Here is a 19,015-nt window from a genome sequence, read left to right on the forward strand (position 1 = left end):
ACTTGCCATTTTCTCCATCTTTTTGTGTCGGCTACAAAATGCAGGCTGCACCTGAACATCATGTTCCTTTCTAAATAGTTCCATTCTAAACAGCTCTCTTCTCCTTGTCAGTCACAGACCATGGCTTGCTCTCAAATGCTTCTGTTTCCCACAACCAGTCAGGCACTAGCGTGGAGACCTGCTTCATATTCTATCAACTGCTTGTGTAATGTTAGAAAGCGAATCGGATCCCAGCGAATATCAAAGGACATGCTCACTTAAACACTGTGTTTCACACAGCAATTAACGCCACACCAAGACCCCATCTGCACTATACATTTAAAGCACTATGATACCACTTTAAACAGTCATAAAGGCAAAGGTAAAGGGACCCCTGACCATTAGGTCCAGTTGTGACCGACTCTGGGTTTGCGGTGCTCATCTCGCTTTCTTGGTCGAGGAAGCCGGGGTACAGCTTCCGGGTCATGTGGCCAGCATGACTAAGCCGCTTCTAGTGAAACCAGAAGAGTGCATGGAAACAGTGTTTACCTTCCTGCCAGAGCGGTACCTATTTATCTACTTGCACTTTGACGTGCTTTTGAACTGCTAGGTTGGCAGGAGCAGGGACCAAGCAACGGGAGCTCACCCCATCGCGGGGATTCGAACCACCGACCTTCTGATCGGCAAGTCCTAGGCTCTGTGGTTTAACACACAGCGCTACCCACATCCCTAAACCGTCATGGCTTTCCCCAAAGAATCCTGGGAAGTATAGTTTGTTAAAGGAGCTGAGAGTGGGTAGGGGGGATCTCTATTTTCCGAACAGTGCTACAGTTTCAGAGTAGTTAATCCCTCTCCCCAGCAAGCTCTGTGAACTCTCATTCTGTCAAGGGAATAGAAATATCCTAACAACTTTCAGCACCCTTAAACTACTGTTTCCATGATTCTTTGGGGGCAGCTGTTTAAAGTGGTATGATAATGCTTTAAATATATAGTGCAGATGGGTCAGGCTACTGTCCTATTGGTACTGTGGAAGAGCTTGTAACAGAACTAAACACATATTTTCAATAAAATAAGTAGAAATGCAAAACAGTAACATCGGGAATGTTTATCAGGACTATCTGACTAATTAAGAAATGCAGTATAAATATTAGATCATCACTCCCCAAACTTCAGAGCATGGGAAGTCACCCCAAAAAATAATAATAATTTGGCATGATTATTTGGCTTTTATGATTGTATTATAATTTTGAATGTTTTAATGGGTTCATTGGATTGTTAAATTGGAAAACTTAATAAATATATACACATATATTTTAAAGGCAAAACAGTACGGTGTAAAGTGCATACAGAAAGCAACAGCTAAGTCTTAGACTTTGCTTTTCAAGTTTCACATTTGGGGTTCTGGATGTTTGGTAGGAAGAAGCTTCAAACCATCAAATTATAGATATAATGATCTTCCGAAATGCTTCCTGCCTGCTCCAGCCAAGGTTGTTTATAACATTTAGCTCCACTCCCACGTTGAGGGTGTATGACAAATAGCTTTCCCCTTTTCAAGGGTCTTAATGGGTGCTGTCCTATGCGTGACTTCTCTGAACTAGATCTCTCTGGAACATAACAAGCATCATTTGCAAAACAGCGAGTCCTGCTTATTCGATGATTAGAGGAATCTCCTTACATAAGCTGCAGGGCTGACATTTTCTTTCCTACTGCAACCAAACGTATAAACACCCTCCTTCCCTAAACTTTTGCTACCACAAAATACATGCCTATAAAAAAATGTAATTAAAACTTTTTTCTTGAAACAGTGTAAGAACAGAATTACATTACTACTAGTAACATCACCACATACTACTTACCATGTAAAGATAAGACACAGCAACGTAGATATTAAAATCAGAACTTGGTTAAACATTGCAGACTGTGTGCGTTGGATGGCTCTATGGAGATCATTCTAGATTAAAAGAAAAGAGATGCATAATGTTCAGAAATGCTTTTTATATTAAATATTAAATATGCCACAACTAATCTAACTTTTGTCAGTATTTCATATGCAGATATACAATCTGGATTCCATGTTTTGAAGCACTGCAGTACTGCAAAGCTTCGCATTTTATTTATATATGAAATCTTATTTGCCTTTCTACTGAGGCATTCAAAATAGCTACAAATACAGCAAAAACCAGCATACCGTTTTTTTAAAATAAAGCTCCCAATCAATAGAACAATCACTCTAAAATACAAACTGATACAATAAATTACAGTAAAACCAACCAGTCTAAATTAAAAGAATCAAATAAAGGTCTTTTGAAATAACAACTTCGGCTCCAATCCTGTACATACTAACTGAACTCAACGGGACTTACTTCTGAGTATACACATAAAGGATTATGTTTTTGGACTGGCAACCAACAAGAAAGCATGGATTAGGAGCCAAGTATAATTGGTATTTGCTCAAGAAACCATCAGCTCCAACAGTTTGGAGCCAGAAAAAAACAACCAATGAGGCAAAGGGATTAATGCTGGACCAATAGTTTTATTATAAACATAGGCAAAGCACTTGTTTTCCTGAGAAGTGAATCTAAGTAAACCACAGGGAGGTAAAACAGAAGGCTGCAAATTCCAACAATAAAACTACTTCAGCATTTGAATGGAAATTCAAAAACCAATTAACCTGATGTATTTGGATTTAATCCAAATTACTCCCATCCATTTTCAGTGGCTCTTCACGGGCTGGAATTTAGGTGTTGTGGCTTAAGCAGACTAATGATCTAGGTTTGTGATTTGTACAGATAAAAGTACAGAGTTTTGTTGTCATTTTTCTTAAATAAGTCCTTTGTTATACTTACAATCATATTCTCCAGTGCATGTTTGGCAAGCCAGCAATTTAAAAACACTGGGATAAATAAGTTTCTTAATGCAGGGCAGAAAATCTGAAGGAGAATGCAGAAAGACATTAAATGTATTCAGCTAACTTTGCCAGTAAAACTGCACTGAATGTACAGAAACGGTAGCTTCATTTTAAAAGGTCTAATTTCAAGCCTTATTGCAATGCCACAAGTAAGAATTTACCTCAGCAGAGATAACTTTTGAGATATTTGTACTTTTCCCCCTTGCAGGGGGAAAAGATGGAATCCTACTAAGCACATTTACCAGAAAGCTTTTGGGCCAAACTATATGTGCGCACAAACGTTTTATAACCATTTGTGAACTGAGATCCATGCAGCCCATATGGAAATGCTACTATTTAAACAACTTATTTATACCATTTAAATAACTTCCCTTTATGCCAGTGGTTTTCAACCAGTGTGCCGTGGCACCCTGGGGTGCCTTGAATGATGGTCAGGGTTGCCGCGGGAAACACTGGCCTCTGTCCCTCTCTTAAGGTTGCCATATTTGAAAAGGTAAAAACCACGACACCACAAAAATTCTTTAGCTTTTTTTTTTAGGAAACCCCCTAAATTTCTGAGCTTTTTAAGAGAAACCCTCTTTCCTTCCCTCCTGCCTCTGTTGGCCTCTTGGGTCTTTGCTTCCCAAAGGCTTGCGTGACTGTTTGTTGCTACAAGCTCCCCAGGTAATGGCGCCTCGGGCTGGCCAGGGGGTGCTTCCCAGGCCTCTGTGGGGCTGGGCCTCTTTTGGGGGCAGGAAGGGCAGCTCAGAGATGAGGGGCAGCAGCAGCTGTCTGGAGGACTCCAAAGGCGAGGGGAGAGGAGAGGAGAGGAGGCTGAAGGAACACTCCACAAGGGAGGGTGTTGGAAAAGGGGTGAGGGGCTGCCAGCTGTGTAGGCAAGGGGTGCCATAACTGGGCTCCTTAGCCCCACAGGGGTGCTGCAGAAAGAATGCCGTTGGTCAAGGGAGCCATGGACCCCAAAAGGTTGAAAACTTCTGCTTTATGCAATCAATCAATTAAACTGATTTGAGAACATAGTAACGAAACTTCAATATACCTCATACCTCAGGTTATAGACGCTTCGGGTTGTGCAATTTCAAGTTGTGCACCGTGCCAAACCCAGAAGTTACCAGAACGGTTAATTCCAGGTTTTGGCGCATGCGCATGTGCAGAAGCACTGAAACGCGACCCACAGGTGCGCAGACGCGCGGGTTGTGAACATGCCTCCCGCACGGATCACGTTCGCAACCCGGGCATCCACTGTATGGGTTTTTTAATAGATAATAACAGATGTGAGAAATATAGGGTGGGCTTCAATGTTGCACTATTACCAACATTCCACCTGAAGAAGAATCTCACTTTGCCAGATGGAATGATACCCTCCCTCTCCTCTCCCCTCCTGCTATTTTGAGGTTTCTGCAGCCCCTTCCTCCCAAACCAATTTAGGCAGGTGCAGAGGGAAAAGCTTTGTTGTGCAAGCAGAAGTCCTTGCACGAAGCTTCTGCTGCCAGGGCTGCTGAGGTGAATCCTGCCCAATATTTATAATCCCCCTTTGACCCTAGGTGCTGAACAATTCTTACCTTTCAAAAAAAGCAAAAGTAGGCTATAAACTTACAAACCAAATTAACAATGTAATAAGCACAAGTTGCTGTGAGGTGGGGGAACCCAAATGTTTAATAATGAAGAAAGAAGAGGGAAATTATATCAGATTGAAAATAGCAAAAATAAATTATTTCCCCCACTAATTAAAATTTGCTTCAACCAACTCAAATTAGGCCTACCAATTAATCAATCAAAATGTGAGTTGATTCAACTAATTGAAGCTTGTAGCTTTAAGGGAAATAATTACAGGATCATGCATTCAGCCTGAATTCTAGAATTTGTACTGCTTTAAAATAACTTCACACTTCACCCAGATTGTGTGTTAAATGGATGAGACTTACTGTAATTATGAAAGGGATAGCATTAATAATTTCCAGCAGGAAAGGCATCTGCACAACTTGTTCCCATAGGTTTCCCTTGTAAAAATGAAGGCAAAAACAAAAACACAGCACTATCAACCGTTAATATTTTGCACAGTGACAACGCGGGGTATGCAGTGACACACAGAGTGATGCATGCAGTGAGTGACATACTACAAAATTATGTAAATGCACTCCGCATAAGGGGGGGGGGGGTTAACTGGAAAAACTAACAGATTGTGTCTAATGCTAGACAGGCTCATCAATATTTGCAATGAACCTCGTTTTTAAAAAAACAAATACAAAGAAACTCTCCTATTTTTTCTTTCATGCTACAAATTTAAACAAACAGAAATTAATTATCTTTATTTAGAAGCACATTAACAATTTCCAGCTGGTAAATCAGGAATGGGTAATTACTATTAGGAAGTTAGGAATGGAACTCTCTCAGCAAAAACACTGGGGGTATTAGCTAAAGTTCCACAACACACAGGAGCTTTCTCTCAATGTTAAGGGACACCCCCCCCCCAAGCATTTAAAAATCCACAAGGAGCTGGAACCTTTGAAACAGCACTGCTTGTAACAACCTTTAAACCATGGGTAGGCAAACTAAGGCCCGGGGGCTGGATCCGGCCCAATTGCCTTCTAAATCCAGCCCGTGGACGGTCCGGGAATCAGCGTGTTTTTACATGAGTAGAATGTGTCCTTTTATTCAAAATGCATCTCTGGGTTATTTGTGGGGCATAGGAATTCATTCATCCCCCCCCCCAAAAAAAATATAGTCCAGCCCCCCCACAAGGTCTGAGGGGCAGTGGACCGGCCCCCTGCTGAAAAAGTTTGCTGAGCCCTTCTTTAAACGCAACTAATAAAACCTGTTTGCAAACCCATTTGTTTTAACGGACAGAAGCAGAACTGTCCCATAGCAAAGTGGCTTACTTTCACGGCCAGCCTAACACATTTTGTTGCCTGAAGAAAGAAACAAGATGGCACCTCACCCTTTCTGAGTACATCTGATTGACTAGTGTAGGACCTGTGGCAGACATACATAACTCTGATCTCCAACAGATGCCAATAATTGGGGGGGGGGGCTCAGAAAGAAGGGGGGCTGCCACTGCTTTCCCCTAGCATCTATCGCCAGGGGCAACTACCTCATTCCATCTAATGGTATGGTTAGTGCTACACGATGCCCATCATCACCCCTGACCTGCAGATATGTTGGGTGAGGATGATGGGGGTTGGGATCCTAGGCAATCTGGAAAACCCCAGGTTCCTATAGATATGGAAGAATGTAGCCATAAATACTTACTTTATAGCTGAGATAGCTCAGGAGTGTTGTTTCCAATAGACTTATCAAAGCCACCGACACCTGAAGAAGTGAGATACATGTGAAATATTGTGCAATAATACCTGAGGATTAGGCAAACTTTCAATAAGTGTACGTTGGGTAAACCAAAACTAGCTGATTTTTGGGAGAAGTAGCTATCCTGCAAGCTTTCAATAAAGCTTTTGATCTCTTGAGCTGGACCTGTCAGGGGCGTCTTTAGCAGATGTGGTGCCGGGCTGCAAATATCCGCCTAGCGCCCCCAAATTACCATGAATAGTGTTGGGATGGCTGTAGCTGCGCACTGCCAGCCATCTGGGGGAGCACAATTCTCCCCCATGCCGCTGCGGGAAAGCAATCTCTGCAGAAGATTAGTAGTGAAGTTGCACCCCTCCCACGCCTCCTCGGGAGGAGAGCGATCCCCGAAGAGGCTTGGGAGGGAAGCTAAATGCCCGCCAGCCTTATAGTTGGCAGGGCGCAGCTGGCAGGCATGCAGGGAAAAGGGAGGCCACCGGCAAAGCTGTGCAGCTCCCCCACTTGCTGGGGCGCCCCTGAGAGGCCGGCGCCCTGGCGCGATGCACCACTAAAGTCCTATGGGGAAAACATGACTGCAAGAAACTATTCCTTGCATCATTAGTTTCAGGAGGCTTCAAAAATCCAGTATCTGTTGCTTAAGTCATTGACAGCTCTTCTAGAATTGCACTTAAAAAAAAAAGTTGTCGCCAGTTCAAAACTTAAAAACATATCAGTAACAAGTTTAAGCCCTCACACTCAAGACTTGTGAAGGTTCTTTTCATCTTCTCGAAACACAATGTTTTTCAGATGAATTTGCCTCAGTCATCTCAGACAAACTTCAAAACAGCTAGAAAAAGAACTCAGTGGCCTAAAATAACAACATGCACTCAATAAATACAGGATATTCTGTGGACTGGCATTTGTAGAAACATATCCTCACCACGTCTGGAATCTTGAATAAGATTAGCATGAGAATTTCTAATTTTAAACAAATGTCCCTTACTAATGAAAACCCAACATCCTGAACAATTGCATAATCAGATTCAGCACAGAGATTAGGAGTTGTCAATGTTTAAAAATAACAGCAGCATCCGAAAAATGTTCAGATGCCACCAAATCAGTGCTGGTTGAAGTGAATCATATGCTGCCAGCACCCAGTGATTTGGCACTAAGAAATGTTTCATCTTCAGGACAGAGAATTCTAATCTCCTTGACTTTCAAATTTCACAGGTGAAAAATGGGCTCCCGTTCCACCGCTTTGTATGGCCGGAGCTCAAAGCGGCAAAGTTATTGCTCTGCTGCCCAAGAAAAGGGCACCTATCTTCTGTGAACCTGGCATAGAGAGCTGATAATAATGGGAACAACAAAGGTCCGTATAGTTAAAGCTATGGTTTTCCCAGTCGTGATGTATGGAAGTGAGAGCTGGACCATAAAGAAGGCTGATCGCCGAAGAATTGATGCTTTTGAATTATGGTGCTGGAGGAGACTCTTGAGAGTCCCATGGACTGCAAGAAGATCAAACCGATCCATTCTGAAGGAAATCAGCCCTGAGTGCTCACTGGAAGGACAGATCCTGAAGCTGAGACTCCAATACTTTGGCCACCTCATGAGAAGAGAAGACTCCCTGGAAAAGACCCTGATGTTGGGAAAGATGGAGGGCACAAGGAGAAGGGGACGACAGAGGATGAGATGGTTGGACAGTGTTCTCGAAGCTACCAGCATGAGTTTGACTAAACTGCGGGAGGCAGTGGAAGACAGGAGTGCCTGGCATGCTTTGGTCCATGTGGTCACGAAGAGTCGGACACAACTAAATGACTAAACAACAACAACAAAATAATGGGAAGGAGGTGAAGAAGGAACAGTTCTAGGCTTAGGCAAGCACATCTCATGGGCAGCCCAGAACTGTGCATGGATAAAGCTGGTACATTTGTTAGGGGATCCTGACCCAAGTAATATACTCTTCCTTGTGTGGGAGAGCTCTAGCTATGTATCGAAGAATGCATGCAAAGGTAAGGGAAAGGGAAAGGACCCCTGGACGGTTAAGTCCAGTCAAAGGCGTCTATGGGGTTGTGCGCTCATCTCGCTTTCAGGCCAAGGGAGCCGGCGTTTGTCCACAGACAGCTTTCCGGGTTATGTGGCCAGCAGGACTAAACCACTTCTGGTGCAACGGGACACCGTGACAGAAACCAGAGCACACAGAAACACCATTTACCTTCCCGCCGCAGCGGTACCTATTTATCTACCTGCGCTGGCATGCTTTTGAACTGCTAGGTTGGCAGGAGCTGGGACAGAGCAACGGGAGCTCACCCCATCATGGGGATTCGAACCGCCGACCTGATCGGCAGGCTCAAGAGGCTTGGTGGTTTAGACCACAGCAGGGGTGTGGCTGCTTTGTGCATCACCACAAGGGGCAGGCTAGCTTATGCAACCTGGCAACTCACCCCCATATATAATTTCAACATGGGTGGGTTGGTGAAGAGGTCAACAAAACCCCCACCAGATTTTATGATGAATAAATATTCTACATTCATTAGATCTGAGCCAAATGTAAGGTTCCCTGCCCCCCACTCCTACTCTCACAGATATCACTATGACATGTTACTTCAGCTAATTGATTGTGCTGTGTTAAATTAATAGTACATACCTAACTGTTAAAAATGGGTTCATCTCACTATTTAAAAGCTAAATAAAAGTAATGATAGACATCTGGACTGAACTGTTCAGCCTTAACATGCTTGCAAAGACTCCCAGAAGTATATGGGTTATATGAACTGCTGTTGAGCAGGAAGATCTAAATCCCATATGTACGAAATGATGAGAAACAAGAGAATTAAAGACTAGAACAACAATAAACTTACACTAAATGGTGAAGGAAAACAATAAAAAAACCTGCATTATACAGCCTTAGCAATCAAACATTTTCCAAACGTGTGGAAACAACAGGTAAAGAAAATTCTGATTTCAGAAACCACACTAGCCTAATTGATTAGGAAATGATTGCCTGTATCCGGGAATGACTAACAATTTATTTTTAAAAATTAAAAGGTAGAAGTAATTTTAATGGAAAATATTGCAAAGCAGCAACTCCAAAACATTCAAATTTAATAAACAAGAAAAGGCAGATCAGAAAAAGCAATTATTTTTGTTCTTAACTCCTGTCTAAAGTGATGTTGTGTTGCATGATTACACATTTCCACACCCGTAACACATACACAAAACTCAAAATGTGTATGTACATGTGTGTGTACACATGAACCAGACAGGATCTCCTGGGCAGGAGGGAGAGAGTGTCATCAGAAAGATCAATCCAATATCTAACTCCCATCTCTCCCTCTGTAATATCCAATATCTAATACCTGTGACTACATTAATTTTGTGTTTCAAGCCCCCACCATCACCAGGCAGTGATGGAGCATGGGGGTGGAACACAATTATTGCACAATACAGCATAAGCCATATTAAACATTGCGGATGATGGTTTCCACCTAAAAAACCCCAAAGAAATTGTCCTTTCAACTGAAGGCCATTGTATTGCTGGCCAGCTCCCAAGCATTTCAAAGGTGCGTAGGAAAATAATAATAGTAGATTAGGCTCATGATTAGCAAGACTGAGAAAACCCCTAACTAATGAGATGATAATATTCTGCCCAACAGCCTATATTCAAAAAGAAAGAAAGAAATTATTTTCTTTTTTAAAAAAACAACAACAATGTCACACAGTGTCCAGTTTATTACAAGCTTTCGGAACTAAGTGAAAAAGCATCTCTTAAACGGAACACTGAAAGCCGACAGCAATTTACACAGCCCAACTATAAACTACGTAGTGTCTTGTAACCTATACTACTGCTCCAATAGCTCTTGTACAGTTAATATTCCTTTTGTGTACTGGATAGGCAGGTACATTACTCAGAAAAAAGCAGTACTCCATTTCAAAACCTGATCTATACAAGACACTTTCTTTGAGGCTAGCAGCTTTTTGGATGCAACTTCATGTGCAGCTTAAGGTAAAGGTAAAGGGACCCCTGACCATTAGGTCCAGTCGTGGCCGACTCTGGAGTTGCGGCGCTCATCTCACTTTATTGGCAGAGGGAGCTGGCGTACAGCTTCTGGGTCATGTGGCCAGCATTACTTAGCCACTTCTGGCGAACCAGAGCAGCGTACAGAAACGCCGTTTACCTTCCCACCGGAGCGGTACCTATTTATCTACTTGCACTTTGGCATGCTTTCGAACTGCTAGGTTGGCAGGAGCAGGGACCGAGCAATGGGAGCTCACCCCGTCATGGGGATTCGAACCACCGACCTTATGATTGGCAAGTCCTAGGCTCTGTGGTTTAACCCACAGCACCACCTGCGTCCCACATGCGCAGCTTAGGTGGACAGAAAAACATGGCCAGAACTTTGGTTGAGTTCCAGAGGGGTGTATGCTACATGTTTTGACCATGACGGTGTCTTTCCCAGCATGGTGCAAAGGACTTCGGTTAGAAATAAAACGGTCGACTTTTATCCTTGCACTGGAAATGCTTGACTGTGCATAGGGATCTTTGAACACCAGTTTCCCAGAGGGATCCTTTGCCTGTCTACTCAGAAGTAAGAACCATTGTAATCTCAATCATTATAAGAAATTTAGATTAGGCCTGGCTTTCTGAATGTAACTTTCCTACACATCCCTTGGTTTGCTAACTGAATAGCGTTCTATGTTGTTTCCTTTAAGTACCCATGATTCCTGACACACACACACCCAGGGTAATATTACTAAGCAACATCTGAATGAGCTGTATAAAAAGCCATACATTACCTGTAATCCCCATAAAGGTAAACTTCTGTTCACCCAAAAGATAAGCGACCTGTTAAATTACAGTAACAAAATGAATACATCTCCAACGTCAGGCTCAGATAAGCCATAGGAAAGAAAACTGCCCCCCCCCATTACACCCCCTATGCTCTATAAATGTTTTAATTCATATCATAACAAGCACTAGAAACCTACAGCCAAGGAACTGACTGACAAATTCTAGTTCAGTTATCAGGTACCTTTGTCCCTCTAGATGTTTCTGAACTTCAATTTTAATAAATCTTCAATGTGCAGAATAATAATATTCTAAAAATTGGATTGTCTCTCCTTTTTTTTCAAATAATCGAAGTGGAATAAGAAAGATTAATTGCACTTCCAGTGTACTGTTGAAGAGAGCTTGGAAAAAAAGCATCCAGCAGTTATCATGCAATATTTTTAATAGATGAATCAATAATACTTACACATTAATGAAATAAAGCAAATAAGTAAACTCTCCAAAGGCTTCACTATCCATTTCAAACTACAGTGAACCTTTAAAAACATACCTAAAAAAACCTGTTGTTATTGCTTTAAATGACAAAACCTGGGAGAGCTTAGTTTAATTCTAACATAGCTATAGACTCACTTTGCTCTCATACGATGTAAGGTGATTTGCTTGTGCCAAATACATGTTTGGGATGAATCGTGGGGGTTTCTGGATTCAAATTTCCAATGGTTCATGTTCCTGACAAATTTTCCCCAGCATAACGATTTCTAACTAACTATCCATCTTGCAGAAGCACAGTTCCTGTTTACACCAATATGTGTATTCTTTAAGAAAAGTGCATTATTGTATCTTAGCTCAAAACATATCACTGTTCTCGTAAATACAACCTTCAACTTACCAATCTATCTTGCTGGAAGTGTTGTTCTGACTGGAACATCCCCAAATTAATTCCTTGCTACCAGGCATCCAAATATAAAATCCATTTTCGTTTAGATAACGGTGTAATTGCACAACAAAAATGGTATTAAGGGGGAGAGGGGGAGGGAGCGGGAGAGGAAAGGCAGACAAGATAATTAGCTAGCTGTAACAATACCTTTTTTGAAAATGGTTTGTGAAATAGCATGCAGGACAGATGCTATAATGTCTTGTCTGAGAAAGGAAAGAGGTTAAATATGTGAAGAAGGGGTGATACTAAGGATAAATGCAGGAAAAGAACTGCAACGGAGAATGGGGAGTGTTTATTGGTAGAAGAAACAAGGCATCAGAAAAAAGAATAAGGCATTAGAAAGTTAAACTTGGGATATTTAATACATATAGTCAAGACAACGGTCAGGTTTAGACAACATGCAAAACCATAGTTTAGTGTGATGAGAATTAGCTATACCAAGATTTGGGCTTCCATGCTCGCCCCCTCCCCCAACTCTAAAGTGCTCATGAGGAGATCAAAAAGTTTCGCTTCCAATTCCAAATAGCATGTTGGCTGAACCCTAAACTATGGTTAATGCTAACCATGTTTTCAAAACAAGGCTCCCTTGTAACCCCATGGTTTGATGTTTGCTTGCTCCAAACTACACACAGTTAAGATGAACTAGCTTTTTGGTTAGGACCACACAACAAGCTGCAATTAATCTAAACTAGAAGCAAAAGTTTCCAAATTTATCCTTGTGGTGGGATGCTAGAGGAAGGACCCTTGCAAGCCCAAAACTCTGTGCATCTTGTTCCCAGCACATAACACCCAAAGTGTGCCTTTATTGTGTACGCTATGATTACACAGAAAAGCAAAATATGGCATTGGCCACCAAAAATAATCAACTTCCTGAGACTCTCAGCAGTCCTTCTTGAAGTTCAGCAAGTTTCTATCTTCACATTTGTGAAGATGAACATGCATGGCCAACACCTGCTGAAATATCAATACCCAAAGGTGTAACTAAATAAGATTCCCAGTGATTGGGAATGTTTAGCACTGTTACACAGCATTTTGCATCTCCCCACAGTTAGTGACACTATTCAAAGTAAGAAATGTTCCAGAACATATATCAAAGACAAAATAATGGGTTGGATTCAAATGTGCCTCTCTCCCAGGAGAATACCTCTTCCCCTGACATAAGAGCTTTTTTCCAATGGGGCAGAAGAATGCTGAATGAGAAAAGCCTCTCCAAATTCGGAGGACTTCCTCTGTTTGGCCAAACAATTGTGTAAGACTTAACACAACATGTAACAATACAGTGGTACCTTGGTGTGCATACGTCTTGGTTTGCATATGTTTTGGATTACAAACACGTCAAACCCAGAAGTGTGTGTCTCGGTTTGCAACCTTTTTTTGGGGATTACAACACATTTTTATGGGATTACGATCAATTTTTTGGGGGAGGCCCCATTGGTGAAAGTGCGCCTTGGGTTACAACCTGTTTTGGTTTGCAAACAGACCTCCGGAATGGGTTATGGTTGTAAACCAAGGTACCACTGTAATGAGTAACATTTATAATATGGGCCTCATTTAAACCAGAGGCTGATTTTACTGGAATTACATCTAGCATGAGCATTTACTTCATGTAGCAAAGCCAGGTAAAAAAAATGTATCTCTTCACAGTTCAAGAAGGACACTGACAAACTGGAATGTGTCCAGAGGAGGGCAACCAAAATGGTCAAAGGCCTGGACACTGACAAACTGGAACGTGTCCAGAGGAGGGCAACCAAAATGGTCAAAGGCCTGGAAGCGATGCCTTATGAGGAACGGCTAAGGGAGCTGGGCATGTTTAGCCTGGAGAAGAGGAGGTTAAGGGGTGATGTGATAGCAATGTTCAAATATATAAAAGGATGTCACATAGAGGAGGGAGAAAGGTTGTTTTCTGCTGCTCCAAAGAAGCGAACACGGAGCAATGGATCCAAACTACAAGAAAGAAGATTCCACCTAAACATTAGGAAGAACTTCCTGACAGTAAGAGCTGTTCAACAGTGGAATTTGCTGCCAAGGAGTGTGGTGGAGTCTCCTTCTTTGGAGGTCTTTAAGCAGAGGCTTGGCAACCATATGTCAGGAGTGCTCTGATGGTGTTTCCTGCTTGGCAGGGGGTTGGACTCGATGGCCCTTGTGGTCTCTTCCAACTCTATGATTCTATGATATGATTCTATGATTCAATGATTCCCATACATTTGACAGATTGTGATAAACGCTCTTGCTACTTATTGAGGAAATGTTTTCTGCGGATGATGTTTTTGCTGTTTATCGCTCATTATAATGGTTTTGTTGCATTTTTTTTATTACTCTGTCTTTTGACTCTTAAGTCAGGGTGCTTCTGTAGTGAACAACTAATAATGATAAGTATAATAAATATTGCACTTAGAAAAATATGTGTATTTTATGCTATTAATAATATCATAATATATATACTTAATGCTGCAATAATAATACAGGGTGGTATTCAACCAAGTTTTATTTAGAGTAGACCCCATTGATATTAAGGAACATGACTGAATTAGGTTCATTTATTTCAATCAGTCTGAGTAAGCTTTAGCTGAATACCACCCAAAAGCAATTATATTTTATGTCCTGAGATGTCCTGGGAATTAAGCTGCAAAGGAACCGCCTTCATCTATGGACTGACTCATTGATGCCTTCTCACTGAATCCTGCTTCCTTCAACTGAATTAACTGTATGAAACAATCATTTTCTTATTTCCCCTTTTGAAATAAACCTGCCTCCCACGCCGGGTGTTCTTATGTATGTATCCATCATTTTCATGTCTGCTTCATAAACCTGATGAAAGAACTTATTGCTCATGAACACTCACCCCAAAGAAATGAACTGCTGCCCTTTTAGATTAACACAGGACACTTTCATCAGTTTTCATCACTGAAAGAGGATTTGCAGACCCTGATCCGCAATGTAGAATGGGGATAAGATGCTGCAGAAAGTGTGGTGGTCCGCATGCAAAAGCTAGTGGTGCTTGCCACCATAAGGTCTCAAAACTGGGTTGCTATACAGGCAGGGTAGAGATCCAGCCATTTCCCTCAATATACAATGGTACCTTGGGTTAAGTACTTAATTCGTTCCGGAGGTCCGTACTTAACCTGAAACTGTTCTTAACCTGAAGCACCACTTTAGCTAATAGGGCCTCCTGCTGCTGCCGCACCACCGGAGCACAATTTCTGTTCCCATCCTGAAGCAAAGTTCTTAACCTGAAGCACTATTTCTGGGTTAGCGGAGTCTGTAACCTGAAGCGTATGTAACCTGAAGCGTATGTAACCCGAGGTACCACTGTAGTCCTGATATGACTGGGAGCTGGTGCAGCTAAAAACCAAAATCCCTACCTGCCCCTCTTCTATCCTGGCTTGCTAGAGAACCCATTCCATGTTTAGGATTGCTTTGGAACATAGGCAGCTATTCAAGAATTTAGCCCTCTAATTTAAAGGCTACCCTGTTGGCATTGGATAACAAATGCATAGAAAGGGACACTCAACAGAAAATGGAAGTAACCAACCCCAAAATGTAACGGCCACCTGAATTTTCAGAAATCTATTCTTATTTTTCTCAGCCTCATTATATTTATCTCTCTTATATTGGTATCAATATCTGTTCGGATGGTATTGTTGCAAAAACAACACCCCAAACCCTCTGTCTTGTATTTTCTGTCCACTACTTAGAGTTAAAGGGCACCTTTAAAAACCAACACCTTTTTTTCTGAGATGTAATTTGTAATTTTTCTGGGATTTTTATTCCTCTGAATTTCTCTCCAGAATGTGGAGGGCTAAATTGCTTGATCTTGGCTGTGGAGCAGCATAGATCAGTTATCAAACTGCTATCCAAATAAATAAACAAAATCTATAACTTCTGCCATTTCAGACAACTGAATTTTGCCATTTGTCAGACTTTGCAGCCCATGCTTTTCCTTTCCCCCTCTGAGACTGCCATTGCACACAAACACAGACATGGAAACCCCACGCAAAGAGAAATATTCATGTGGTCAGCATCGTTTTGCTTCTGTGATTTGAGCACTAACCCTGATATGTACTTGTGCATATCAGTAGCCTGTAAGAAGGAGGGGGGAGAGAGAGGACATGAACTGAAAACTGCGACAAACTGCACATGGGCTGGTTCTGAAATTAATATGATAAATTCTCCAAGTTGAGCTGGAAGATGAGGCACAATCAGTCCATGGGAACAATAAGAGACACAGAACGGGGACACCCACGCATACCTAGTAATTTGCAGGAATCTCCATTCCTCCTGCCAACATGACTAAATTTTTGCTATTCCTAACCCAAAAAAAAGGGGATTTAATATGAAACTAAGTGTCAGTTTTTGAACAATTTTTGTGTGTGGCTATAATTAGATTATACAGTGCTCGGTTTATATGCCAGCTATTTAAAATGAACAGCACTAACAGCCTCCGTAGGCACGTTCCTCAGGAATGCAACCATTTGGGGGAACTTATGCAAGGAATCATTTGTTTAAATTGCCTACTCCATTAAAATAATTGCATGTATTTTGAAACAACTTATATCGGAATATATCAAATTGGTCTCTATATTACCCCAAATGGGTAATAGAGAGGAAAGGAGAGGAAAGTACCAGTAGATGCTGCTGAAAATAATAATCCCAAGAAAATTCAGGGCTCCTATGAAAAAAAAAATCACCTCAAAATTCTTTTGAAGTATCACCCTAGCCAGACTGATGGTGAGTAAGCCTATCCAAAAATATCATGCCATGCTATTTTAAAAGCCACAGTGACATGACATACAGAAAGCCAGTACTTTGACAAACTTTGGGTAACACGAACATAGAAAGATGCCCTATACCAAGTAAGAACATTGGGTCCATCTAATTTTGCATTGACTACACAGACTACAGTGGTTTTCCAGGACAGAAAGTCTTTCCCAGTCCTATTGGGAGATGCCAAAAATTAAACTTGAGATGTTCTGTGTCCAAATAGATGCTCTAACGCTGAGCTACAGTCTTTCTGTTGATATATGCTTGTATAATAATTGAATAATGTATGATTGAGCATGTCTTTCATAAAAGCTGTTAAAAAAAACATTTTTTGTTGTTGTCTGCATTAAAAACAAAATTTGCTGAATACACTAGCACTTACATTGCGGTGAGGGGAACATCCAAGAAAAAAGGCAGTTATTTTTGCCACATCTTAAGTACCATACCTGTTCAAAATAATTAGAGTTTTCCACCTTTGTTTTGTATTGTAAGCCATACCTTAAAACTCTCTGTTTTTAGAAATGGCCCTTTGAGGCTGTAGCCACTAACCAAACCACTCTCAGGTTGTGTGGCCAGTTCAATGAAAACCATGATTTAAGAAGTACCGTTCACTCCCAATTTGTCCCACTTTCAGAAATAAAGAGAATAGGTACTCCTTCACACAGTATTGTCATTTATATTTCCCCTTTCATGGGGGGGGGGGACAGCTCCACTGATGCCTCAATAATTGTTGCGTTCTTTCTAATTTCAATGTGCAAATACTACTTTCTTATCTCTTGGACAACTCCTCCAGAAAAATCTGCAAGGGGAGAAATTCTGAGACACGCTGAATGCATTGGAGCAACTGGCTGGGGAAAGACATTGGAATAATAAAATAACAATAATCTAAAATGGCACATGATTAAAAGGAAGACCGCATGTTTGAAAGCTCTTAAGAAGGCAAGACACAAGGAAAATGGTTAGGGAAAGCCAAAGAGGAAACAAGAATATAAGAGGCAATCAATGAGATGTAATGATCTCTGACAATTTTTGTAGACAAGGTCTTCCCTTCTACGAAGCAGCACATTAAGACAGAAGAAGTTGTATGTGAACTCAGAGGAACAGAATAATAAAAAGACAGCATTCAGACAGTTTAATTTCTTCACAGTTACACATGTTAAAGTCATATCAAAATAGCCTACTGAGCTTTGGCAAGTCCAGTCTTATTAATGCCAAGCTTGGAATTACTAAATGACTTGTGCCTGCGCCATTGCTATTCTGCCATGGGAAGTGAACTAGTTCAGACATAATGCTCAAAAAAGGTTTGGCAATATATGAGCAATCATCATACCCTGTGCTCCCGTGTCCTTCCCTTGCGTGCTCACACCATAATTTTATCTGAACTGGGCAGAATATGGTTTGCTCAAACCACACAGTTGAAATTCTTCAGGAACACTCACATATCTGAAACAACGTGCTAGTAAAAATTAATAAGGGCCAATAATAGTGACCTAAATACAATGCACACATTCCAGATGTGAAAAGCCCTTCCTTTAAAAGGTTTGTAACTCTTTTACCTGTGCTGAGAATGCCGCAAGTGTTCTTGTGAGACATACGACAGGCAATGCAATAAATGGTCTTAAAATATGCTGTCCCTCTGCAATTTATCCACATCACCACACGTTGGTGATGGTTTTTTTCTAAGATTCTTGTACTTTCTGCTCCCCCACCCACATACAGTAAATTCTATGCCTATAGCTAATACAGTTTAGCCTATAGCTAAACTATGCCTATGGCTGCTACAGATGCACAATTAAAGCTCAGCGATGAGTGAAACCATTTATGGAGCATAAACTGTTGAGTGAAACACTTTATGAAGCATTTCGAAAGGCAAATAAAAGAAGAAAACATTACCATCCGTGTTGTTGAGATGGATCATCCAGGAGCACTCGTACTATGTACAACAAACAGCTAAGCAGCTTGAGTGAAAAATTGAACAAGCGTATCCGGAGGCCTATTATAAGAAAGACAATGAAACAAAGTGAAGTTTTTGTGGAATTTATAAGTCCATACTCACTGTAAAGTGTGTGGGGAGAAAGGCCTAAACAGGGGTGGGATGAGAACACTCAATTATTGTGAAACATGGACCACTTATAAACGCCATCTCCAACTCCTCAAAAGATTCCATCAACGGTGTCTCTGAAAATTTTTACACATCACTTGGGAAGACAGGTGAACTAATGCCAGTGTACTGGAAGAAGCAAAGATCACCAGTGTTGAAGCCATGATTCTTCAACATCAATTTCATTGAACTGGTCATGTTGTGTGGACGCCTGATTATTGTCTTCCAAAGCAACGACTCTATTCCAAACTCAAAAATGGTAAGCAT

General features: G+C 41.3%; 1 protein-coding gene across 8 annotated transcripts in view; it reads right to left on the reverse strand.

The window, feature by feature from the left end:
• Nucleotides 1-19,015, reverse strand: part of KCNT2 (potassium sodium-activated channel subfamily T member 2) — a 232,982-nt gene that overhangs the window by 119,438 nt on the left and 94,529 nt on the right. For 4 of the 8 annotated variants that reach the window (XM_083445285.1, XM_083445281.1, XM_083445283.1 and 1 more), the window contains exons 3-9: nucleotides 18,541-18,640; nucleotides 11,839-11,895; nucleotides 10,958-11,006; nucleotides 6,134-6,193; nucleotides 4,810-4,884; nucleotides 2,826-2,909; nucleotides 1,836-1,930 (exon numbers count right to left, since the gene is read on the reverse strand). In XM_083445285.1, coding sequence (XP_083301411.1) covers nucleotides 1,836-1,930; nucleotides 2,826-2,909; nucleotides 4,810-4,884; nucleotides 6,134-6,193; nucleotides 10,958-11,006; nucleotides 11,839-11,895; nucleotides 18,541-18,640 — 520 coding nt within the window. The remainder of the gene's footprint in view (nucleotides 1-1,835; nucleotides 1,931-2,825; nucleotides 2,910-4,809; nucleotides 4,885-6,133; nucleotides 6,194-10,957; nucleotides 11,007-11,838; nucleotides 11,896-18,540; nucleotides 18,641-19,015) is intronic. The other 4 variants (XM_083445287.1, XM_083445284.1, XM_083445286.1 and 1 more) reach the window with 1 other exon arrangement.

The sequence above is a fragment of the Podarcis tiliguerta genome (genome assembly GCF_965153285.1).
Source record: "Podarcis tiliguerta genome assembly, chromosome: 6".
In the NCBI taxonomy this organism is placed as follows: domain Eukaryota; kingdom Metazoa; phylum Chordata; class Lepidosauria; order Squamata; family Lacertidae; genus Podarcis; species Podarcis tiliguerta.